The sequence below is a fragment of the Maniola jurtina genome, chromosome 21 (assembly GCF_905333055.1).
Source record: "Maniola jurtina chromosome 21, ilManJurt1.1, whole genome shotgun sequence".
In the NCBI taxonomy this organism is placed as follows: Eukaryota; Metazoa; Arthropoda; class Insecta; order Lepidoptera; family Nymphalidae; genus Maniola; species Maniola jurtina.
This window is the reverse complement of record NC_060049.1, coordinates 10281973-10308668: the sequence shown is the minus strand read 5'-3', so window position 1 is coordinate 10308668 and position 26696 is coordinate 10281973. Positions and strand designations below refer to the sequence as shown.

At 37.2% G+C, this 26696-nt stretch overlaps 2 protein-coding genes and 1 long non-coding RNA gene across 4 annotated transcripts in view; 2 read left to right on the top strand and 1 right to left on the bottom strand.

Moving 5' to 3' along the window:
- Window positions 1-26696, bottom strand: part of LOC123876439 (kinesin-like protein Klp68D) — a 46546-nt gene that overhangs the window by 11783 nt on the left and 8067 nt on the right. For both annotated transcript variants that reach the window (XM_045922690.1, XM_045922691.1), the window contains 2 exons: window positions 20532-20804; window positions 7956-8149 (listed from right to left, as the gene is read on the bottom strand). In XM_045922690.1, the coding sequence (XP_045778646.1) occupies window positions 7956-8149; window positions 20532-20804 (467 nt within the window). The remainder of the gene's footprint in view (window positions 1-7955; window positions 8150-20531; window positions 20805-26696) is intronic.
- LOC123876447 lies at window positions 5916-19864 on the top strand. Its single transcript, XR_006798360.1, has 3 exons — window positions 5916-6126; window positions 12944-12946; window positions 19854-19864. It is a non-coding gene; the product is annotated as an uncharacterized LOC123876447 (long non-coding RNA).
- The window catches only part of LOC123876444 (vacuolar protein sorting-associated protein 26C), a 19272-nt gene continuing 12434 nt past the window's right edge, over window positions 19859-26696 (top strand). The window contains exon 1 of the mRNA XM_045922700.1: window positions 19859-19869. The gene's annotated coding sequence lies outside the window, so the exon portion shown is untranslated. The remainder of the gene's footprint in view (window positions 19870-26696) is intronic.

Below are 26696 nucleotides of genomic sequence, written 5' to 3'. Positions count from 1 at the left end.
AATACAAGTGAAGGAAATTATCATCATCATCAAACCAGCCCGCCAAGAGCACAGGTGTCCTCTCAGAATGTAAATGGTTTATGCCATATCCACCACACTGGCTAAGTGCGGATTGACGGACTTCACACTCCTTTAAGAACATTATGGAGAACTTGCAGATATGCAGGTTTCCTCACGATGTTTTTGTTCACTGTTGAAGATCATGATAAGTATTTCTAACTTAATCTCGAAAAGTTATAGGTGCGTAATTGAGGTCAAGCCCCCGAACAGGAGGCCAACGTCTGCTTTACATCAATAGGCTACCACCGGTTTTTGAAGAAAATACCTGCCGTTTATTTTCTTGTAACATTTATGGCCTTCAAATATGCAACATATTTGGCGAAGCACAAAGCATGACCAAATACGGTATAAACAGTTTTTTTTTTGCAGTTAAAAAATTCATGAAACTTTCATAACATACAGCTACTACTAACTTCCTATCTCAGTTATAATTATTACTAGTATAAAGGGAAGTATTTTCCTACATAATTTATTGGCAGTGGCCCAAACATCCGTTTATTTATTCAGAAATTCAGTCCCTTGGCAGTTTTGTCAAAGATGAACAAACAAAAATGCTTCGACAATATTCAACTGGAAATGCAGTTGAAAGCGATCGTAAAGAAACTTGGTACAAATAATAATAATAATTAATTGGTAATATAGATACGTGCTCATACACGGAATAATTAGAAAAAATATTCATTTACAAGTTGGTTGTAGAGTGAACTAGAATGAGGGACTCTCTCTCAAATATTAGGCTATGGTAAAATCAAAAATGGTTCGTAAAATCAAAGAAAAATAGTAAAGTACTTTATATGGCTACCTGCCTCAAATGAAATGAAATTCTCTAACTGTCGTGAATTATGCTACTAGGCTATCTCGGCTGATTGTAGTAGCCAGTAAGCAAGACTATACCTATACCAAACCAAATAGAAAATAGTACAATAGCTGAAGCATAGGCTTCACGAAAAACATCAGCCTTCACGGTCGGCCGCCTCCCCGATTGCGTCTGAAAAACCGCGCCAAAAACTTTCCACTTCTGAGCACGGCTCATTGGCTACTTGCGAGTTACGCGTAACAACATAACACACAGACCGACACACTGACATAGATACACGCGGCCTTTACATACCGCATCAAGAAAATGCCTTAAAAGTTCCTGCGACCTCCAATTACGAGTACTTACAATGTAACCTCCCTTGTAATTGGATTGATATCTGCACTTCTACAATATTATTAAAAAGAGGTAAAAGTAACTTACGGTGTAAGGGGTAACCTCCCTTGTAATTGAATTGATGTCATACCATAAATTCAGCCAATCACAACAATTGCGAGTGTAATCATGTTTTCGGGAATCCAAATTTTTTTTGTTATGATAAATAATTTAGAGCCTCAATAGCTCAACCGGTAAAGGAGTGGACTGAAAACCGAAAGGTCGACGGTTCAAACCCCGCCCGTTGCACTATTGTCGTACCTACTCCTAGCACAAGCCTGACGCTTAGTTGGAGAGGAAAGGGGAATATTAGTCATTTAAAATGGCTAATATTCTTTTTAAAAAAAAAAAATCTGATACCTATTATTATTGTAGTTCTACAACTCTAGATTTGAATAAGCTATTTTATAATTGTATCCTTATCTTAAACATATTTTGTGATGGCAATTGCTAGTTAGTAACTTCTAAGGCCACCCAACCACTATTAACCTACTTCTGGTAAACCACTAACCTCAATAATTTATTAGGATGGTTATAAAATACCTGATCAATACGATTGATTAGTGATAATCACTACTGATCAACAAGCAATCGTGCACTTAGGAGAAATCGGCGATGTCATAAGTAAGTAGGTGATAGGACACAATATTACAAGTGTAAATTAAAAATTAAAACACCCCCGACAAGTGAAGGTTACAAACTAGACAAGAGCTGATAACTTTCAAACGGCTGATTAAAATCGGTTCATTAGTTTAGGAGCTACGATGCCACAGTCAGATACATAGATAAAAGTCAAAGTCAAAAGTCAAAATCATTTATTCAAAGTTAACACAGATACACACGTCAAACGTATTAACACCCCTCTTTTTGGGTTGGGGGTCAAAAATATTTTGATGTAATTATGGAAATATCGATATTTTAAACCATGGATGGACTGATACATATAATATTGATTACGGGACTGAGCCCCAAACAAAATAAGTCCATAATCATTATTTTTTCAAAGAGTGTTAAAAATACTCTTGACGCTCTCATAAATCTGTATTCATAATCTGATTATTATAGTCCAGACTGATTGCAGATAGCCTTGAAATATCAAACACAAAAAAACTGCGAACTGAGTTAACCTTTCACAGTGATGAGTTCTGACAATGAAACTTTATTAAATTAAACGTGTTTAGGTGCATCCTTGACTTCATTAGATGACCACATCACCACTCGACTGTGATCATTACGTCAGTAACGCCAGCGTGGGATGAAGCCGGCTGCCCAGGGCTCACTAGGTCAAGACTAGGGCAAGCAAGGGCAAGGGCGAGGGTGAAACCATTTACTTAGTTACTAAAATAATAACGCTAGAAAGGTAGAATTTACGATTTCATAATTATGCCGAACAACGGTGCGAGTAATTAAATAAAATGATATTCACATTTTCCAGGTGAGAATAATTTCATCGATTGGTGTTGATTTTGGTATCTGCACGACTGCAGGGAGTCGCTGGATCCATGCGGTGCAAGACCGGTGGCGTGTGAAAGTCCCAACAAGAGATCTAAGTCCTAGAGTGGTCGTGTATTGACACTTGTGAACAAATGATTTGACTTTTAGCACGATTTTCACTACAGTTACTGTAGAACTTAGCCAAAGCTATGGTTGAATTCTGTTTCTACTTTATCTGTTCCAAAATCCAAACTAGGTAGGTATTGTATTAGTAAAATTATTCCGTGATTCCGACGAGATACGATTTGGTACCTAAGTGGTACCTAATCAGATCTCCGATATTTGGCTATGGATCTTTTCTATGCTACTAATTTGCAATTGAATTCTGGGCTTGGCAATGGGAATTTAGGCAACTCTATTGAAAAGTTTATCAATCGCGTAACAAATAACAATGTTATCGTAATATGGGTGCAAGGTTACTACCTACTATTTAAAAGGAAATATAACCTGCGAAGCCTGCGAATGGCCCATTCTCTGTCCATTGCATACCTATATCATTATACTTTCTTTACAACGTCTATCATTTTTAACCCCCGACCCAAAAAAAGGGGTGTTATAAGTTTGACATGTGTACCTATCTGTGTATTTGTCTGTGGCATCGTAGCTCCTAAACTAATGAACCGATTTTAATTTAGTTTTTTTTGATTGAAAGGTGGCTTGATCGAGAGTGTTCTTAGCTATAAGTAATCCAAGAAAATCGGTTCAGCCGTTTGAAAGTTCTCAGCTCTTTTCTAGTTACTGCAACCTTCACTTGTCGGGGGTGTTATAAATTTTTAATTTACACTTGTCACGCAATGCAAATCAAATATGACATAATAAACTCTAGGTAACTATTTCATATTTATGACATACCTCATCCAGAAATGATGATCATCTTCCAACCAAAGATCCATTTTACCTAGACATCACATACCAAACAACTGAATGCGCAAATGAAAACTAAGCGACTTTCAAAACAGATAAGTTAGAACAACACATTGATTTTCCATATACGTTTGATGGAACCAAAACACTAGGAATACATAGAATGAACACGTATAAAGAGCCCGAAGGTCGTGAAAACATTGCGAGTCCCGAAGGCGCCGCAGATATCGGAGGCTGCGATGCGTCACCACTTAACAGTGCCAGTAATAAGTACTGGACTCGCCCACGCGCACTAAACACTTCACTAGACTTCAGAGGAATTCGTCCACAGTCCTAATAATTAGGTTAAAGACATATCAAGCGAAATTCCGCTGTAATGGGACATATTGATGCGCTAACAAGGTGCCGAAGATAAATTCCGTACGCATAATCCCGCTATAATTGTCCCTAGTCTAAAGTATTCTAAGATACCCATAAGATACAAAGCCTTATACGCAATGACATTCAACCACACACACACCACATGGATGTATGATGTGATTTGATAGAGTGATAGAGTGCAATATTATAAGTTCACACATCTTTTATAGTCACCACCAAATTACATAGTTAAAATCACAAACACTACAAATGTTATAATGATCCCGAAAAGTCTTGATGATAAAGAACCTCATATACAATGACATTCAAAACATTTTCACGTGACTCCATCATCCATGTGTAGAGATAAACGTCCTCGGCACTTTCTATGACAGCCTTGAAAACAAGTTTTGAAGTAAACAAACGCATCATTGGCTTTTCAAGGGTGTTGTAATTTCTCAACATACAAATTGTATGAGACAAATCTATACAAACTCGAGGATAAATTTTGATAACGTAGTTCTCAAGGCTGTGATCAAATGTTTCACATGTGATTATTTTTGAATGTCCGCAAATAAGGCTCCAAAATCTTAAGGCCGAATTCATTTTGCGCACATACTACGTGAGAAAATCGAATGCAGTTACTGACATCAATCAAGGAACTGTCATTTCAACACAATATGATAAGGAATGTTACTAAGCGTGTACGAAAAATGGATTAGGTATTTCCGGGCCCCCAGATCAGATAGATTTGGTTCCCGGACTGGAAATGTGTGTAAAATGATTTCCACACATGCGCCTTCAGCAAGAATTACTATCGACTTTCTTGTCGTCACACTCGGTTAATACTGCCCGAAGTAACGATCAGCTTTCTGCCTAAAATGGGCCATGTGTGCCAAAAATTTAAATTACGAAGATTAGAAGAAGAGAAAAACATGTTTGAAACAAAGTTCCAATAAAAATAAATAAAAATATGGGTCTCCCTACTTCGGTCTGCTGCACAGACCAAATTGCGACACCCAAAACTGGGTATCCATAATAATACTATCTTGTATAATCATAGTATTTACTCAAAATGTTATATTTAAGGAATGTATTTATGGAATTGCAATAAATTGATTGAAAATTGAAAAATTGAAAGTTAACCATACCATTAGATAACGCAATTTTTGATCAAGCTTGTAAGAAAGATAAAGTATTGGTGTTTTGTTTTTGTCATTGTTTTGAACACCGGACAACACTTAACATTTTTCAAAATCTTAAAAATATTTTAAAACTAGCTGGCTAATCTCCCTCTCCAGGATTCAATATTTATAATATCAGTATGGATAAGGAGAAGAATAATTAGTTTAAAGATCGCTCGAAGCACAATAAAGTTTTCAAGAAATAAAAGTAAAAAAAAAAAAACAGGAACTTAGCAGTGTAGAAGACAATAGGTAACAAAGTAATAGTTGACTTTGTACAAGTATAACAATGTTGGTAACACGTCTTAACAACTTATACAAGTATACTGGTGTAAAAATTATCATAACATAAAGGTTTATTATCTGAATGACTAAAAGCTATTAAAAAATAAGCAAAAACACAACAAATCACGTACAAAAGATTACTTTTAGTCTCCAACATTAATAACAAAGGATTGCATGAATATTGTACAATCTTTTGTCATTAATGGTAAAACACTCATAATATTTGTACGCTGATACTTTATACCAGCTAAAGCTTCAGAATATAGATGAATACCTGAAAGAGGAGGCCCTGCAGAAAATGGAATTCATTTGAATGATAACATAGAGGTTACTGACTGCTTTAAACATGCTTTCAAGTTTCAACAGAAAGTAAATGGTACACGTTATACCTATATTATTTTATAGAAATATGACAAAACTTTAAAGATACTAAAACGGAGGCAATAGTTCGGTTTATATTCAGTGAAGTTAGGCGCATTGCAGACGGAGCAACTATTACAGCAACCGGCAACTAGCTGTTTACAATGCTGTATGTGTATCTCAATGGAACTGCGCACACGGAGCAACTCGAGTTGCGAATTCCGGTGATCGACAACAGTTTTCAGTTGCTGCAATTGATGACTAAGTTAGTTTCTAATTGCCGCAACTAGCAACTGTCGAATTTGTATCGATTTTGTAAAATTGCTGGTTTCCTTAACCGGCATTCGCCACGCATAGAGCGATTCAACACCCTCCCGACCTTTCCCTGTCACACTGTACGTAGATTGAGCAATTCAGCTATCAAAGTTGCTCACAGATTGCCATAAAATTGCGGCATCCTTTAACTGGGCTATTTGGTTGTAGCAACTGGCAACTTTTAAAGGAAACTTTTAAAAAGTCGATAGTTTCTTCAACTGAAGTTGCTCTATCTGAAAAGTGCCTTGATATGTATCTCTCAATTGATATGGACGGTCGAATGCATTGGTCCAAGCATATCTTTGCCATGGGATTAAAATTTGAAGTCTACAATTGGCCTGCTAAAATGAAATAGAAACAAATTAGATCAAGTTTATAGAATCTATTCGTGTTTAATTCTAATCTTTTATAAGGTTATAGATATTATTAAATTATATTTATTAAAATATTCGTTCATATTATGAACAGTATAAATGCCGAAGCCGTGCGCTAAATGCTCTACAAAAAATCATGATTACAAGATGAAGCAATTAAATTAAGCTTTTCAAAACGTAAAATTAACAATATCTCTTTTATTCGATCGTGCCCCGAGTCTACTCAAATCAAAATAATTTCTCATGCAACGGGAAGTGGGTCAGAGTTCAAGCATGACAACCTATTATCTAGATGGGAATCCGATAAACAAAAGAAAAGGGGTTTTCGAATCGATACGATTGATCGACCGATCTGAATTGAATTTATGAATATGACCTGTTAACCTAATAAATATGGGAAGGGGGAAAAAATCCTTGGACCTCTAAATAGCCGATCCATAATAAACGCTTTCTAGTGGAAGAGTGTCAAATAACTAGGATTGCCATTATTTTATTGATCAAGTTTAATATTAGGGTTACAGTAACTTTTAATAGTTTGATGGAAATATTTATCTTAATGTATAAAAGGAAAAGCTGACTGAATGCCCAATCTATCAATGCACAGCTCAATCTACTGGACGATCGGGCTGAAATTTAGCATGCAGATAGCTATCAGATATACTCTAAGAAAGGATTACTGAAAATTCACTTAAGGGGGTAAAATAAAGAACTAATTAAGTCCTAACTAAGTAAGTTAATAATTCCTGAGATATGTTATTGATGGGAAATAATATCGGGCTCATAGAGAGTAAAAAGATCTGAGGATTAGTCCAAAGTACAGTCTTCGGAAATTACAACTATTGAGATGACAATGAACTGTGGCAAATGAGTAATAATGCGTGGTGACTGATGAACCGCTCACAAAGGCCGATCGCTACATCGCGTCGCGGGCAACGGCCGACTGACTAACAAGGGTTGCTCATTGAACAATACAGTTAATTAGTTTGCCGTTATCTGTACTCAAATTTTACGCAAACTTGCTCTTTATAATAACTAGATGCTTCATTTTAAACTGAATTTTAGACCACAATATCTATGGGTTCCAAATTCTCGTAGAATATTTTGTTATTAAAACTCTTAGAACGGTTTTCCGTAAGTTTTTTCCCGCAAAATCTGTGAACTATAGATCTACATAAAAGCGGGTTTTTACGTACTTCTCCATGCAACGTATTATGCTAATTATTTTATTATTTGTTGTTCTAGATATAAAATTAAGTCAGATATCGACTTATCTCTCCATTATCTATGCCCGATAACAATAAATGTAGTAAAATTATATTTGTTTTGAAAATCATATCCTGAAGGGATTATTACATTTTGAGGCAACTTCGTGCGTAAATAGATTAAAGCAAACTTAATAATTACCTCATTTGACGAATGCGGTTGTTTCTAGCCGCGCGGTTTTTGAAAATCCGTTTTTTAACTCACCGTATGCGGTTGGTGTCGCGGTGCGCGGTCTCAACGGTGACGAGGAAGACGGCGTGGCTGCGGCTCGAGTGCTCGTTCATGTCGGTGCGGCCGGCCGCGCGGTTGCGGTTGCCGGCCCGCATCGCGCGCACCATCTCCGCGGCTGACTTGCACACCACCGACGTCATCTCGGGGATGTAGAAGCCGTTCAACTCCTACGCACAATAGGAAAATATTAGTTACTTGTTTTGGTGGTAGCAATTCTTTTCCCTAGATATGTTAATCTAAAGGTGCGTACTGACCAATTTGATTTTGAGCATTAGGCAACTACATTACAATGGAGCAGTACCTACCTAAGATGTAATATTAGAAGGGAATGCATCAGTCACACACAATATGCATGGTTAGTACACATCAGTCAGCTCTCGATAAGAAAGTTGAAGCTACGTTTTAGCACCTTTCAGGCATTAGTTAGATATATATCTGAAGTGTAGTACGCCGAGTTCTGAAAAGCACACCTCCCATCTCCGCAAATATTATCAAGGTAAATTAATGGGCTGAGATCTGATGGACTGGACAAAAACCCTCATCAAAGAGTTATTGGATAAACTAGAAACTGGAGAACCTATATTACAGCATCCCTATACAACGTAGAGCCCCAATACCAATTTCTCTAAGGATTCTGACAGATTCGAACGAGATCTTAAACAATCACCGAGATGAAGTCGCGGGAAGAAGCTAGTAAACCGTAAAGCTGAGTATGAATAAATTTATCGCAAAGTTTTGGTAAATTGAGGCTGTAGAGGTGAACTCAGGCTTTTTTTAACAAAAGTAGAAAGCACTTTTGTAGAAGATTTGACTAGGAAACTAAAGAGCAGTAGCGTCACAAAGAAGAAAAAAATTAAGGCTGATAATATCGCAAAGATTAAAGGATGTTTTATTGAATGGATATGTGTACAGTTTTCAAATCGTAGATGATTGATATTGTGGCATACGATAGAATTACAAGTAGTTCAATCAATGTTTGCAAACTCGTTAGGTTCAAGTAGCACATCCGTCAACTAAATGCAAACTAATTACGGCCTCACGTTCAATCTCGCATTAAATTTATTCGTATACATATATGGTAAATAAAGAATCGACTGTTTACCTTGCTACGTAAATGTTAGATGAATAAACATGTAAAATTACATAATATGTATTTAAGTTTGCAACGATGGTCAACTTAATTAGATTCTCGATATACTTGTATTAGCAAAGCACACAATACGTGGTTTTCGATTTCAAAATCTAACGACGACTAACGATATTTGATTCGTCCGCATGGATTTAGAGTATTATAAATCCCGTGGGAATTCTTTGATTTTCCGGGATAAATAGTATCTTCAGATTTTTATCCATCCAAAAAATCTCGTCGATCCACTGCCCCGTTGCGACGTGATTGAAGGGCAAACCAATATCCAACAAATACAAACACACTTTCGCATTTTTGTATAATATGGGTAGTGATATTGACGAAGTTGTGTACATGAGTTATTCAACGCTCATAATGCATGTGTATAAATAACAGGATTTGTATAGTTCCTATTAATACTATAAATGTAGTCCAAGAGTGCCCAGTTACCTAAGTTCCTACTTAATTCGCATTGTTATTCATAAAAACACCGGCGCCGGCCGTTTTAACCGTACAAGGACTAAGGAAATTAATTCCTATTGAGAAAAACTACTTATACAACTTCTAGCATAAATCAATGGTAATTAGATGCTTTATAAATACTAATTATTCTATTATCTAGATTCTAGTCTATTAATGGCTTGTTTATGTTCATGTTCAAAAGAAATCAATGAATGGGTCAGTCTTGACTGGGCAGTCTCATCATCATCACCCTGAGATGCTATACCTATTAATAACCCTATGTGGATCCTCCTACAGTTCTCCCATTGATCGCGGTTCTTCGTCAGGATAAATAATATACTTAATTAATATTTTTATTTTCAAAGTAAGATAACTATATCAAGTGGGGTATTATATGAAAGGGATTTACTTTTACATCCTTAAAACAGATTCATATTTATTTTTATGCATAATAGTTTTTGATTTATCTTGCAAAATGTCGGAAAAAATACCCGAGTACGGAACCCTTGGTGCGCGAGTCTGTCTCTCACTTGGCCGGTTTTTTTGTATTCGTAACCCTACTCTAATAAATCTGGGCCTTGTAAAATTTTGATGTACGATGATATTACAAGAAGCTGCAAGCGTTAAATTGATGTAGCCTCATATTACGATGTATCAATTTTTGCACAATCGCACAATTAGATACCTACGGACATAAGGGTTGTCAAACGTCTATAAATCTTTAAATTATCTGCTGGCAAAATTGTTATTATTATTGGCATTGGTGATTTTGATCAATGAAGATGGAGATTTAATGATTATGAACCCAGTCAAAAATCTTGACTCTTGTACCCATTTTTCCTTACTCCAATCCTGATGTAAATCATGTCCTAACTTCGATAACCATCTACGTTCGTCGTCTGTATCCTATCCTAATATAAACCATTAGTCGTATTGCGACAGCTATACATTCAGATGGTTATAACAGGAATTTAATCGTCTAAGTTCAGAAAAGAAAACAGAATAGAAAGAAAAGAGCGTATTTAGTGAGAAAGCGTGGAAGGGAAAACCAAAGGCAAAACCGATATTGAATCATACATATAGGGGAAGGAAAAGGCCAGCAAGAATTGTGGAAAGAACTACGCTGAAGCTCTTATATGAGACGAGCTGACGCCCGCGACTTCGTCCGCGTGGATTTTGGTTTTTCGAAATCCCGTGGGAACTCTTTGGTTTTCCGGGATAAAAAGTAGCCTATGTGCTAACCCAGGATATAATCTATCTCCATTCCGAATTTCAACCAAATCCGTCCAGTGGTTTTTGCGTGAAGGAGTAACAAACATACACACATACATACACAAACTTTCGCCTTTATAATATTAGTGTGATGATGATGGTATGGCACTATGCTCGTTTTTTGGTGTTTAGAGGTGAAACTGTAGTTCCTAGACGCTGGCAACCATATTGAAAGGGTAATTTGCGCGCACGGCAGCCGCATCCGCGAAGCGTGCGTTTTCACAAGGCTGCGCTTGCGTGCATTAGCCCAAATTTTATTTATTCGTGCATACGATAATATGACTCACTTATTCATAACGCATTGTGCCTCTCACTATTACCAATACAAAGATGTTGAATACTTAGATCATTATGTTTTATCACAATAGGCAGGTAGGAACTTTATTATGCAGACGCGGAAGGTGTGATGGGTTTGTGCATTTTACTTTGTTCATTTTAAAAACTCTTCGTCGATGGGGCTGGCATATAGGACACATATAAAAGCCCCTTAAAAATATTAGAAAAAAAAAACTCTTCGTAAGCGTGGAAGGTATTTATTATAAACACTAAGTATTTTTTGAAATTACTACATCCAAAATCCATTCACATTTCCAAATTCTTCATGAGGAAATGCAGGTATTTTGATATCTAACAGCGTCAATCGTCAGCGTCGAACAGGACTAAGGCCCAGTATATATCAAGTATCAACTCAAGCGCAGTAGATCATCTCCGCTTTAGTGATACCGGGCCTAATACCATATTATTCGTATTGTACCTACTTAGTGCCTACGCTGAACCACATTTTGACTAGAATTGAATTTTTAAATTATTCAACTGAATCATTAAACCATAAACAATTAATTACAAGCTAAGCTGTTATCTAAATTCTTAAATTAATTTTATCCAATCATCTCCTCGAGGTATGTGCGGAGTGTTTTATGATTCACGCAATAAATTAAAAGCGAACATTGGTTAATTATAAATTAATTTTAGCAAAACTACGCTTTCATTGCCACCACACGCGGCGCGCGTTTCGCTTGTTATTATGTTAACCGTCATTTAAGACAATCAAATAAGGACAAATTGTGTAGGTTCTGAAAACACTGAATCGTCATTACTTTTTGTCTAATGTGATACACTGATAACATTACTAGATGGTCTCTGTGTCAAATTTCATCTGTTTTTCGGTTGGAGCGGCCGCGACTCGCCGCCCTTTCTCGGCATATAATTGTTAATTTAATTTCGGTTATAGTTCAATACCACATTCCACCACACCCACTAAACACTCTAAAGTGCATCAAGCAAGAAGAAGAAGAATCGGGCCCGATATTCGCCGGCAACGAAGAGCACCGCACGAGGTACCTGCATGCACTCACTATACACCGGTTTATTAGAGATTTTGGGGTTTATGGGGAGCTCCGCGAACCGCGGACGAAACACTCTGATTTAACGGAATACTTAAAAAGTAGCCTATGCGTTAATTCGGGTAAGCTATCTCTATTAATAATTCCAGTCACATTGGTTCATCATCGGTCATAGTGGCGTAATGTTTGTCACACATCCAAACTTCACATTTTCTACTATTATACTAGTAAGATTTATTAATACAATAGCGAGCAAGAGAATTGGTGGTAAGCGTAAGTAAGATTTTGCGCGTTAATTGAATAACCTCCTATCATATAGGTAATGGAAGTGTAGAGGAAAACCGGAATTGAAAGCTGGTTTACATTTAGCATGCATTCAGAAGCAATGATCTATTAAATATAACGTGGTATAACGAAAATAAAAACCTATGGTAATTTCACTAGTTTCTTTTTTGGTTGAAATTAGAAAATAAATCGATCTCGTAACATGGAAATGATCAATCATATAATGTAGTCACGTAAATCGTTCACTTTGTGCAGAATTTCAACAAAAACCCGTATTTCTTTGTGAAATAACTGTAACCTGAAAAGCGAAACGCTAAGTTGAACAAGTGTTATCATTATTTTGGACGACTGTTTTAGAATGAAAAATACTTCACAAACTCAACAATCTCTGAGGACAGTTTTTTAATTATTTTATACAAAAATTCATGAAGAAATCTAAATCGACATCTAAAACTTGTTATTAGCTGACAAAGGTCGTCTATGTATTAGACTAATTTAGATGTACCTAGTTTTATAATTCCTGAAAACGTGAGTAAAATCCGCGCTTTTTAACCCCCGACCCAAAAACAGGGGTGTTATAAGTTTGACGTGTGTATCTGTGTATCTGTCTGTGGCATCGTAGCTCCTAAACTAATGAACCGATTTAATTTAGTTTTTTTCGTTTGAAAGGTGGCTTGATCGAGTGTTCTTAGCTATAATCCAAGAAAATCGTATGAAAGTTATCAGCTCTTTTCTAGTTATTACTGTAACTTCACTTGTCGGGGGTGTTATTTTTTAATTTACACTTGTTTAAGTTAACATTTCAAAATGTACCGATTTTACTGTTATTTTAAACAGACCGAAGATCAAGTACTTATAGGTACTAACTAGGTAGGGAGGTTTAGGGGTGAAGTAAAATCTTATATTTTTAGGGTACTGTCTCTGTGTATGCAAGGACACCATCAGGAGTCGCTGGAGGGAGATCGTAAGAGCCACAGTGAAAGATAACTCATACCCACAACCACTCTACCAAGAGTGAACGATTAAAAAGAATATTAGAACAGTCCCATTTTATCAGAATGCATGGTAAGCCTTCTTCGACTCGTTCGTTGGCATAAGTTAATTGCATCTCGCAAACATGTGCCCGATGTTTGTTTAAATAATTGTGGTGCTAGCAATTATGTATACTGATTATATAACTATCAGATATTACATGATATTTGTGTGGAAGTAACCGCAAAAGGTTGTGTTCATTTGTGTGTTTGCATCATCTGATGTCTTAATTGTTTATTGTTTTCAATAAGTATGATTGATCGAACCGCGAATGTGCGCGAATCTAATAGTTAGTTATGTTATCCGAAGGTGCGTACGTTACTGACCAAGAGCATTCGCTTGTAATATAACAGCTGGGAATCAAGCTGAGTACGTCAAACTGTTGCGATATACAATGCGCACTTTTGTAATGAATAATGATACAAGTTCGATCATTGCTGTATTTTCGGCCACTATGTAGTGAGTGTTACAAATTAAGAGATCTTGTGTGTCAAAAGCTTTCTTCCAATCATAGTGTACCATTGCGCATTGTAATGTAGTTAATGCTCAAAATCAAATTCCAAATTGTTACATTTACAAGTTAATGTATAAATGCTCCTGGTCGGTACGCACCTTAAAGGTGCCCACGCACTTGAACTGCACTACAGCGGAACTGCGCGTCGCCTCAGCGCCCTGCACGATATTCTGCAGTGACGTACGCGCGTACGTCACTGCCGCGCGGTACGGCTGGAGAGAATATCGTGCGGGGCGCTGACGCGACGCGCAGTTCCGCTGCAGTGCAGTTCAAGTGCGTGGGCACCTTTAAGCCTAGGTTCCTCCTTTGAGAACTTAATCCTAAGGTTACTGACGCCTGATTGATACTGAAGTAATCATTTTTATGTGTAATTTTCGTTATAATCGTTACTGCTTCATATATATCTCGCAGAACACGTTACAGTTCTGCTTAGGTACTATTAGATAATTATTGCTAACATTAATTGATGATACAAGCTATATTTTATTATTATCTAATTGGGCTATATTTCAGCTCTAGTGGTTCAGCCTTTAAGTTAAAATGTCAGACGTCTATCGATCCGTGTGAAGCAAGTAGCCTGTGAAAAGTAAGAAAGGAAAAGCGGACTCCGGTTATATTGCGAAAAAGGTAGAACAAAGGAGGTAGATGTATAGGTACTTAGAAGTTGTATAAACGTTCCTTTTTTAGTATTTTTGAGCCCAACAACAAATAAAAAGGTATCTTTTCAATACCTAATATTATTTAATGTGAAAGTGAGATGTTTGTTTCTCCTTCACGTCACAATGTCCGAACCGATTTGGCTGAAATTTGGAATTGGGATAGCTAAGAACTTTTCATCCCCGGAAATCAAAGAGTTCCCGCGGGACTTTTAAATATTATCTATAGGTACGTCGACGTCGTTGGTATCTAGTATACCTATATAAAGTACTAATATTACTTATCTAATAGGGAAATGATGTATAGGTAGGTACATACAACTATTTCTGTTGTTGAAGAAGGTGGAATGGATGAAAGTTTGTTTGCAAGTCGTCTATCTTAACCTTTTTATGGCCCATCCATTTAACTAATTTTGAAGACACTTAGTACAAAGAAAGCTTGCATCTTGAAGACAGACATAGGCTACTTTTTGTCCCGGAAAATCAAGGGATACCCACAGGATTTTTAAAACACCCTAAACCCACGCGGACCGTCTCGGGCATAATCTAGTAACTACAAAATAACTTATTCTTAGCCTAGACAATAAAGAAATGTCTACCTGTTACAGTTAACGCCTTTAATTTTCACGTTCGAAGTTTTCTACAGACATCGAAGGTCATTATCACTTCCACGCCTTCAATACTTCACAGAACTAGTAAAAGTGCCTGAAGTTTTTCTTCAGTTTTACTTGTTATATTTAAGAAATACTTTGAAATGGCCTTACTATTTCTAGAGTCAAGCCGTCTAAAAACTGATCTATTTTTGGTCTTTGACTAAAGTACCTAACTAGATCTAATTGAATTGAATTTAATCAGGTAAATATATTTAAACAAAGAAGAAGCTGAAAAACCTTCATTTAACACGAAATTATTTTAAAGGCATTGTTATATTAAAGGAATTATTTTTAAAGGAATTAATCTAACTATCAATTAATATTCCAAAGCATTTTGGAGTTTCAGAAGACCAGATTATTTTTATGATCACAAAGCCTTACCTAAGGCCTAGGTTGCCTAAAAGTGGTACCATCGATTCTACTTTGTGATTTAATGTAATTTATTGGTTTTTGGTCTTATTATTATTTTCATTTTATTTTTTAAATCCGATGAAATCACCTTTTTTTTTTTTTTTTTTGTTGACGCTGGGGAATGCATTTACGCATCCCCCCCCGGAGGGAGGGTATGTGGGACTCGCCGGCCGAGAGGCGACCGGAATACCCACTAAACCCCAGCGGCGCTACTGCGCGTCGCCTGGCGACTGGGTCACGGGAACGGCCGAAGCAAACAACCGCGACCCAGCCAGCGACGTCTGCCAAGGCAGACCCTCCACCGGGGACCTGCTCGGTCCCCATCGACGCACCTACGGGACGCACCAACGAAGTGCGTCCCCCGACCTTGGGACGCGCACGTCGCCCGCGTCCAATCCTCCGCTTCATCCACTGTGCCCTCTGCTAGTCAGAGGGACACGCGGAGAAACCTCCCCCCCTGCCAGGTCATTAGCCATAGCCAACAATATCTCCGAAGAGAAATTATTAGCCATGTTACCGGGGCGCACCGGCCCGAACACTGCTCTTCCCCTCGGACGCATCCAAAAGGGACCAGCAGCATCCAGGCACACTGGGAGGTTAATTATTTACCTATTAATAAAGTATTAAGTATTGTGACTAACATTTTATTAAGGTGTGAGCTATAAACAGTGCGCATGTTTATCATAAAGTCCAGTATTAACGTAGTTTTTGCACTCCATTCCTGTATTATTATTGCCTCGTAATATGGTTTCTCAGTAAACTTATGAAATTGCGGATAAATATAAAATACAATGTCGTTTGTGTTCATAGTACAAACATACAAAGATTAAGGCTAATCGCAGTCTACTGAAAATAGTCGCTCCGATAAAAGTTACGAATTCGGTGAAACTGGAATACAAAACTACTTTATCCCAGATGTCCCACCAAAATATAGTCCAGTAAAAATCGGAATAAGTGCGACCAAATCTTACGAGCTAAGACAGACGATATTGTAGGTACATTTAGTCAACGTTATTCTGGTATCGCTTCTCAAATCTCAATGTCTAAAGTCAGTCCGTTGTCAGTTTAAAATCGGTCTCAATGAACTTTCAGGGTGTTACCACACCTACCCGATCGACATCGATCGATGTCATTGATCGAGAGTAGAATGAGATGTCTCATATCGGTGGCCAGTTTCTACTACGTCACTCGATTACTCGATATTTACCGATTCACCACTGATTGATGATAGAATGGCTCTCTAAATCTAACCCAAAAAAAAGAAATATGCTCACGAGCCTCGACTGCCGATTTCAACTCCTTCAATCGATAGAGGATCGATATTTTCATTAACTGGTATCCGTCGATCAGTCAGTCAACATTAACCGAATCACGCCGATCTACGACATTTTACAAATATTATAAACGCGAAAGTTTGTAAGTATGTATAATGTATATGTATGGATGATTGTCATTATTTCACGTAAAAACTACTGGATGGATTTGGCTGAAATTTGGAATGGAGAGATGGAGATAGATTATACCTTGGATTAACATATAGGCTACTTTTCATCCCGGAAAACCAATGAGTCCACACGGGATTTTTAATAAACCTATATCCACGGGAACGAAGTCGCGGGCATCAGCTAGTGATTAGTAAAATATCAACGTAAGTCGAATGATCGAGAAAGCGGTTCTCCAGACAAAAATCGGTTGTCTGCGTCTCTTAGATCTTAGCAGGAAAACTGAACCGATGAATCGCTTTAACAAATAGCTTGCTTTTAAAGCCAGTTTTAAATCACGCAAGATTTGATTATTATGAATGAAGCAAAGTATGCATATTGTTTGTAAATTAATTCACAAATCGAGTCCAAATTCGATTCACAATCGCGTTGTGAGTTGGATACACGCCAAAAACTCGCTGTCCCAATTAGTAGCGAATACAAAGAACATCATTTTAATGGAAAAATTATTGCATTAGCTTGAATTTATTATCATAGATATCAGCTCATTATCAATAGGTACATAAAAAATATTAGATACAAACGTGTAGAATTAATCTATACATATTACATATAAAAAGATTTGTCCTGACAGACTAATATCAATGCACAGCCTAATTGCTGAATTAAGAACCTTGAAAATTTGACAGTAGGTTTCTTTTATGACGTCGGCACTTACTAAAAAGGGTTTTTGCAAATCTCACCCCTAAGAGGGTTAAACAGGGGATAAAAATTCCATGATCTTTCAAGTTATATCGACGAAAAGTGGTACCTACATGGGATTTTCGTTAAAAATGAAAATACATAAATATAATATATGTTTCAGGATTTTTGGAAATTCCACCCCTTCACGGATTTTGAAAATTCCACTTGAGCATAGCCGGGGGGTCAGCTAAACAACAATAATAAAACATACGTAAAACTTTATATTATTAGGTATTATCTAAGTAATAGATGTAAGTGTTAACACGATAAGCGTTGTTAAGAATAGCGTGGTATTAAATCGATAAAAGGCTAATTTCCTTGCAATGACATAAATTAGGGGAGAACTTTGAACGTTCTAGAACAAACAGGGACTATCGCCCTTCGAAATTATTTGCAAGTTTTGGTAAATAATGAAAGACGTTTTAAAAATTATAGGATCAAAATAGAACTCTATTCAATTTCACGTACGATGCCGTAGACCTACTTAAGTCTGCAGACATTTATGAATATGATAGATGATTCTACCATCATCAGTTTCACTGGTCTGGTCTGGTGGCAGGCTTCGGCCGTGGCTAATTACCACCTTACCGGCATAACCGTACCGCCAAGCAATTTAACGTTCCGGAACGATGCCGTGTAGAAACCAAAAGGGTATGGGTTTATTAAAAACTGCCATACTCCTTCCAGGTAGCCCACTTCCATTATAGACTGCATCATCACTAACCACTAGGTGAGATTGCAGTCGAGGGCTAACTTGTATCTGAATAAAAAAATAAGAAGGGTTAGTAATTGTACTATCAAGAGTCTAGGAACTATAGTGCCAATATAGAGGCTTAATAAATTAGGTGAGTCATGAGTTGGTATGTCACATCATATCATGTGTTTTTTTTTTTTTTTTTGAGTGGATTTGTTGGCAAATCACCAAAATCTAGAAAAACGGAAATCACGTGAAACCTAATTTGCTACTAAGAATAACGAGGAATTATATCTAGCCAGATAATACATAATAGTTCTACCTAAGTCCTTGCATGGTACATTAACCTAGGAATATAGATGAGTTTCAGAAAGTTAAAACTTAGTGCGATCTGCCAAAAAAGTGCTCATTAGGTATCCTTTCAGTAACATAGTGAATTTATACTGTATAAGGAATAATAAACTGGTTGCAACAATACAATGTATTCGACCATTGAATGTGACAACAGTTTATGTGTTATTAACATACAAACATTATGTCATGCGCAGGGCCCGAGTAGGTAAATAAGTCTTTGAAATCTTTACTGTGGACTAGGAAAATCATAAGTGCGGAGTCGGAAAATAAAAGGTTGAGCTTTCCAGTGAAAAGAACAAGAAAGTGGGTAGTTTAATGCTGCCCTAGACAGCTCGAACTTTACCTCTGTAAACATCGCAGGCTTGGTGTGACCACGACTCATGCAACTGAGTCGAAATATCGATTGTCGAATACGTCATATTAATCGTGGAACGTACGCGCTACTTAGAAATTACTAGCTTATGCCCGCGACTTCATAGAGGTTGAATTTTCAAAAATCCTTTCTGAGCGGATGTTTGCTTCGTAATAGCTATTTTGCATGCCTTTCAGCCCAATCCGTCCAATAGTTTGAGCTGTACATTGATAGATCAGTCAGTCAGTGAGCTTTTCTTTTGATATATTTAGATGTCGTTAGACCACAAAATAAGACTAAATAATAATATAGTTTTTATTGTCAGGCATAAAAAAACCATTTATAAATAAAGAGTTACAATAAAATAGAATAAAATATACGTTCCATTAGAAAACATACAAAGCTAAAATTTTAGTTTCAGGACTGTCCCATATAATTGGAATAACTGGTTACTTTAAAGTAGGTACAATCAGTTAACTTGTATCTAGGCGCAGGTTCCACGCAAACAGAATCCTTGGCGATGCTGTGGAGGGCACATTGCATCACTGTTAGCTGTTAGTGTTTGGCTTTGACGAGGAAGTGGCTATTACCATACATGTAGCTGTATGTTTGCTATTCTACGTTTGTGCCTATCAGTTAAATAGTAGTTTGTTTGGCCTTAAAAAGTTTCGTCTATTTTGAAATCATGTTTGGTGCGCTATTTGGCTTTCGTAATCGCTATCAGTTTGGTAAAAAAATGTTTAAGTAGAAATTCTCTTTCTGATACTAAATTGCGAGGATCAACGCAAGCGTTCTCCATCTTAGGCTACATCATCACTTGCTAGCAGGCCCAATTGCAGCCAAGCCCTAGTCAATAAACTAAAAGAAACTCGAATTTGGGAGTTGCAATATCACACTCAGCGCAAATTGAGGAGTTCCACAATCTCCTAAGAAAGCATCTTCAACAATAGAGAACCCGTGGGACCACTTTGACTTTGCTGAGACTTTCAGAAGTTTTAATTAAAACGAGACAGATTAATGACAGCGAACGTACAGCTGTAGTTTCGTTTAAACGGTGTCTTAAGTCCGAGCACAGTCAAAGTGCGCTCTATTGATCCGAACCTAAGATTCTCACCTGAGTCATAACAGGTTGTAAGTAGGTACAGCTCGACGTATGAACCCGGTAAGACCGTGTTCTCGATGTGTGGCCAAACGTGCCACAACACTCACCTGCCCTCTGATGGTAAGCTTCTTGGAGTCTTTGGACAGCAGGTCCCTCACATCTTCCAAGTACAACTCGACGTATGAACACGACACGAGATGTGTGACATCTGGGGAGGCCGTGTTCTCGATGTGTGCCCAGATGTGCCGGAAGGCCCGCGGGATAATGCCCTCATGGTCCGCTGTGCCCTCCATCGTGTGCGTTTTGCCCGTGCCCGTTTGCCCGTATGCAAACACGCAGCCATTGAAACCGTCCAGGACGGACGCGACCAAGGGACGGACCTGTGGACGAAACGTATCTTTAGACATTTACATTTTAAAGCAAAGCTTCTTAGAGAACTTTTGGTTTACGGACCTAACGCACCTAATTGGCTAAGCAGCGCCCATTGTTGCCCATAACATATTATGAGAGAACGAGAAAGAGTACAGCTTCATTGTCCTTCAACATTTTTTCCTTCATCTCACAGTTTTTCTATGAATGACTAGCTTTTACCCGCGACTTTGTCCGTGTTGATTTTTTTAATTCCCGTAGAAAGTCTTCATTTTTCCGAGATAAAATTAGCCTAGATTACTCGTTCTATAGTGCTTTACTTGTCTGCGTTAAGTTCCGTCAAATTCGGTTTAGCTGCTTCGAATATTAGCCCGGACGAACAGACAAAATATAGAATACTAGCTGATGCCCGCGACTTCGTCCGCATAGATTAAGAATCCTATGTTTTCTCAGCTCTTTGAATTTATATACCCATGCCAAAAGATCACATCAATTTGTTGCAACTTTACGACGTGATTGAAGGACAAACTAATAAATTAATAAACCACACACACACACAACACACTTTCACATTTATAATATGAGTAGTGACTAGTGATGTAAACAAATAATTACTTAGTAATTAGTACTAGTAAGCCATGTTATCTAGCTCCATTTATAACCAAGCCTCTCAAAAACCGCCCTAGAATAAAAGTCGCCGCAAGTGGAATCTATTAGGCAATATTGTGTTTACGATAACGTTAAACATCGCCTCGATCTTTCAAGAGCACTTCACTTGTAAACAAGTAGCACGTCTCTGAAACAAGCACAATGTTCTAACCCTGATGGTCGCACGTTAGAGAGATAGAAACGAGCCGCAAGATCCGCCTGTGCCGACCGTAAGCCGTAACGCACTTTTCAGTACTGATTTTATAAGCAATGGACATTATCCGTATTTCCTGATCAAAAGCAAGCGATGATTGGCCAGAATTTCTCCTCTGCTAATGTCAGTCGCTAGTACAACACACACAATTATTTAATGTTGCTGCTACAGATGTCATTCGTGTTGCTATCCGTAAACAATCATAACGTTTGATGCGTGCGGTAGAATGATGCGGCGCATTTGTATCAGCGATCATCATAACGCACGATACAAATAGCTGCTCTTGCATTGCTCGCATGGAAGCTGTAACGAGTTTACGGGCTGTTTATAGCTATCATTGGAGCGATTTATAAACATAGCATTGTTTGTGACGTTCTTCGTCTTTGTTAATAGCATTCACATTCTACGAGCATTAAAGCATTTATTAAACTGGATTAAAAATAATAATCAGAGATTTTCAGGGATTCTATTTGCATTAGGTATTTTCACTGACGTAATAGCTGCCATTGAAACTTTTACTGGAATTGCAAACCATTTCTGTCAGCTGTGCTTTACGTATCGTCATTTATCATTGAAATAGAAAGAAAGATTTTTATTAAAAAAAAATTTTTAAGTAGGTACTTTGAGTCGTTAAGTGAATCTACTCTGGTTTGTAATCCCCATCCTACCTGCATCTCTACCCTCTACTCCAATCTTTAAAGAAAACCAATTCCATTCGAAATTGTTTTACATAGGCAGTGTTTCAATTTCAACATGCTAAGCATATGATCGTTACTCTGCTTAAATATTTTTTCAATAAAAATCCGTAAACAGCGGAGAATGCTGTCAAAATTGACGATACACTGACCTCCGCCTCCCGGCCCATTGCCACTAAAGGACCTTGAATACGAGTGTAAGTTTAACAAATCTAGACCAAACGTACTGAAGCGTGGTGCGTGGTCTCGTACACAGGGCAACTTCTGGCGACTGTGTAAATTGTAACTGACGTAAACGTGAAGTCGTACTCATGATCATCATTATGATCAACCCATTGCCGGCCCACTACTGAGCACCGTTCTCCTCTCAAATGAGAAGAATTTAGGCTATACACATACAGTCTGCCACACCTTTCTCTCAGGCATGTAGGGTTCCCTCACGATGTTTTCCTTCACCGTTAAAGCAAGTGATATTTGATTGGGTTGTAAAGTTAGAGATACGTGCCCGGGACCTCTCGGATAAGAGACGGACGTTTTAACCACTGGGCTATCACGACACGTGCGATAGCATCAAAATACGATTGTGTCTGGACAAGCGCGAGTTGGCTCGTCTAACAATTCGACGAAATCGTTGCATTTGGCATTTTGAAACAAATATTATAAACGCGGTAAGTAACTAGATTAAGGATTTTTTTAATCTGATATTTTTGCGGGGCTTTTATAGGTGATTTGTATTTTAGAAAACCTATAAACGATTCTATATGCCAGCTTAATCGTTAGAAAGTAGATAGATTAAAATCAAACCAAAGTTCAATTTAAAACTATAACAATTGAGAGAATCACTTACAAATTCATAGACTTTTATTCATTGCCGAAATCCTCAAAGGTTCGCTTAAATATAAGGGCAATTGGGAAGATAAGAGTTTATTCCGGAAGAACTAAACTAAAAAAAACCCCTTATTTCACATGGGTTAAATAATAATAATCATATTAATTATAGCCCATGTCCATCTGGAATAAGGTCTTTCTTTTAATCAAAGAACTTTTCAAATAGTTGCAGTAGTTCCAGAGACTATCTATATAATATGTATCTATCTATCTATCTATCTATAATACGAGTATATATACACACGAACTCACAAAATTCGCACTCTCTCTTTTATAGACTAGATGAAACTATAGATGATATAAAACGTCTAGATGCTAAAATCTAGACGTTTTAATTTTAAATTCAGTTGGAAAAGTTGCAGTTGCAAGTGAAACGAATCGGGAAATTGAAAAATCCAAGAGCGCAGAAAAGTTTGCTAGTGCTAAAAGTTATGATAGGCTCTGTTACTTTAAAACATTTCAGCAAAGTTATATAAAGTAGGTAAACTAAGTTCGAGATTTCATAAAAGTACGGTTTTTGTAGTGTCATTACGGAATGCTGAAACACGGCGCGTGCTGTACCTACAGCAAAGCGCGCCTGGCGAGTGCCAACAATGAGCCAAAGAGCCTTTTGTTCACGAACAAAAGCCAATTAAAACAAAACATACATATTTTGCCTGCAGTTCACATGTACAGCATAACGTTTTTTTACATGGTTCATTGAGATTACATGGAAGATTACTGGAATTTAGTAGAGTTATGAAAAAAGAGGATTATTAAGAAAAGCAATCAAACTGTTGGCACGAGCGAAACCTATTTTGATCAGTTTGGAAACTGGTTTCAAGAGTTGTTTTTAAGACTTGTTTTTTTTTTGTATTAAGACTAGGTTCTTTTTCCTCAAAATATACTAGTCATTGGGCTATTTCTTTAAAAATCCCTGGTCAGCTAAACACCATGTTTTCAATTTCTTTTTTCTATCACAGGCTGAATCAATTTTTGCTATAAACTATCATGTCATAGTTTATAGCAAAAACTATCACATGTAATAATAGTCACATGTATAATAGTCTAGGCTTAATAATTACTGTTGCCGATAACAATTATTGTTGCTGGGTGTATTATTTGAATAACACTAAATTAACCGACTTTAAAAATTGTGTGCCATGCAGTCGACATATATTTATTTCGGCTTCCATTTCTCGATCCATTGCGTGTATCGCACGGGCTTATCCAAAACATCCGACACCGCATGCCGCAAGATTGTGTTGAAATAATTTTTTACTAGTTTCGCTTTTTATCCAATGCAATAGGCACATTATTTATAGCTTCTCGAAGGTCATACTCAAATCATACCACATGATTCGGCATAAAATTATCTTCCTTATGCCTAGTGAGCAATTCACGCCTAATAGCTACGTAATATATACTTTACAAGTATTGTTATTTATGTTATTCGAGACAGATTGATTGGTTTTGAATTTTCCCACATTATGAAAGCTTTCCTGAATTCCAAAGTTTTTGCGCTACTGAGTAAAATACTCAGTTTTATAATAAGTATAAATAGGTAATAGATTTTCATCTGCGGTGTTCCCTTTCAAATGTATGAACTTAATCAAGAGGTGGATGATTAAAAGAAGGCAACATATTGGCAGTTCATCTGAAGCTGCGAATGGTCACGGGCGGCGGTCAATAGCTCCCCTAGATTTGTGTAATGCGCTTCATTATACCTATCATCCTGTATTTATTGTAAGTTGCAATCTAAATACCTAAAGGATGATGTTCTGCTGAGCCGAAGAAGATAGCGGGAAGTGAGTGGATGAGGAAGGCGAAGGAAGGTGTGTGGTAGCGTGCTCTTCAAAAGGTTTATGTCCAACAGTAATACATTGGATGGATAAAACTAAATGAAAAACATATGAAAAATAAAGTCTCACACTTGGCAATGATCATGACACAGTATACAGGTGGTCGTAGCACTAAAAGCGCTGCCTACGCGCTGGAACGCTAAAAAATAATATCCGCCTCGCAGTTTCAAAGGCGGGCCTTGACACTGCCGAAGGTTTCTTGTTTTTCATACACCTGAGTCATGAGGGTGGGCGAGGGCTTTCAGAATATGGCCTCAAACACCTAACAAACTCGAATGATTGCTCATTTCTCAAATCACAAATGGTTACCCATATCCTCTAAATTATAAACAAATTGCATGTAATAATAATTCTTGCCGTTTTGGTTGCATGTTTGTACCTACACCTTCAGATGTCAAAACTGACTGCATCATCAATTTTATCAGGTTTAGGTTTCATCAGGTCTTCTTCTTTCGTCTGGGTTTTGTTAGTCTAGATTTTAGGCTTGTCATTCTTGAACTGGTATGTCACTGGTAAATACTGGTCTGTTTTTGACCCGTAAACTATTGCTAAAGTTAGAGCTATAATATTAAATTGACGTATAGTCCAGGAATTTTCGTAAATTTTCGGTAAGTCATGAAAAAAGCAATGAGAAGGATTTTATGTGTTAACTTATCGCCAGTCCATATGAGAACGGTCAGGCCATAGACCACCAAGCTAGCCAAAAGCGGATTGGCAGACCTCACAAACCCTTGAGAACAATATGGAGATCTCTCAGTCATGCAGGTTTTCCCGCGATGTTTTCCTTCACCATTAAAGCAAGTAATATTTAATTGCTTATCAGGTTGTCTATCGGTTTATTTTAGCATGACTGAATATAATAATAGGAACTTAAGTATAAATAGGATAAATCTGAAAAGCGTCACTATCAAGAAATGTAAGATTCAGAAAAAACGTAGGATTAAGTTACTCAAATTAGGTAACTATCATAATATTATTGAAACAATGATGCATTTGGCAAAAAAAGCGGTTTAATATATTCGGGTACCTTGGACAAAGGCAACGAGCGTTAAAAAGTTTAATTTATGCTATGGTTTTATTGACCTTGATCTTCAAAGGTTAATTTTGTTTTTATTAACCAAAAACAATTACTAGGTACAATATGCATTGTTATTTTCTTCTGGCTGATCTTTTGTGTAAAAAAAATGAGCCAGCCCTTCTGCCACCAGATGAGGCTGTTAAACGTGGTGAAATGTCTCGTAATTTTTTTTAGCACTAAGATTCCACGGCCAGGGTCCAATATTCCAGGGTTTTGGAATCAGCTTAACGACAAACGAAACAAAAACGTATCGCTCGATAAAAGAGGCATACGGAAAAAGTTGTCCAATGTCAGGAACTAAAAATAACTCGCTCGTGGTTTGTACAACGATTTCGTTTATCAGGGAATTCTTGGACCTTAAAGTTTCACTTTCATTTCGCCACATGCGCTGCCCGCATGTGTGTTAGTACCTACCTAACTGTTCAATGGCGTAAAAGCGATAATCATTCGTTTACATCAAATTGTGTTTCTGTTTAACAGTAGGTATCTAAATATTGAGAAGAATAAAATAGGCTTTTAAAATAAAAAGATGAGACTTT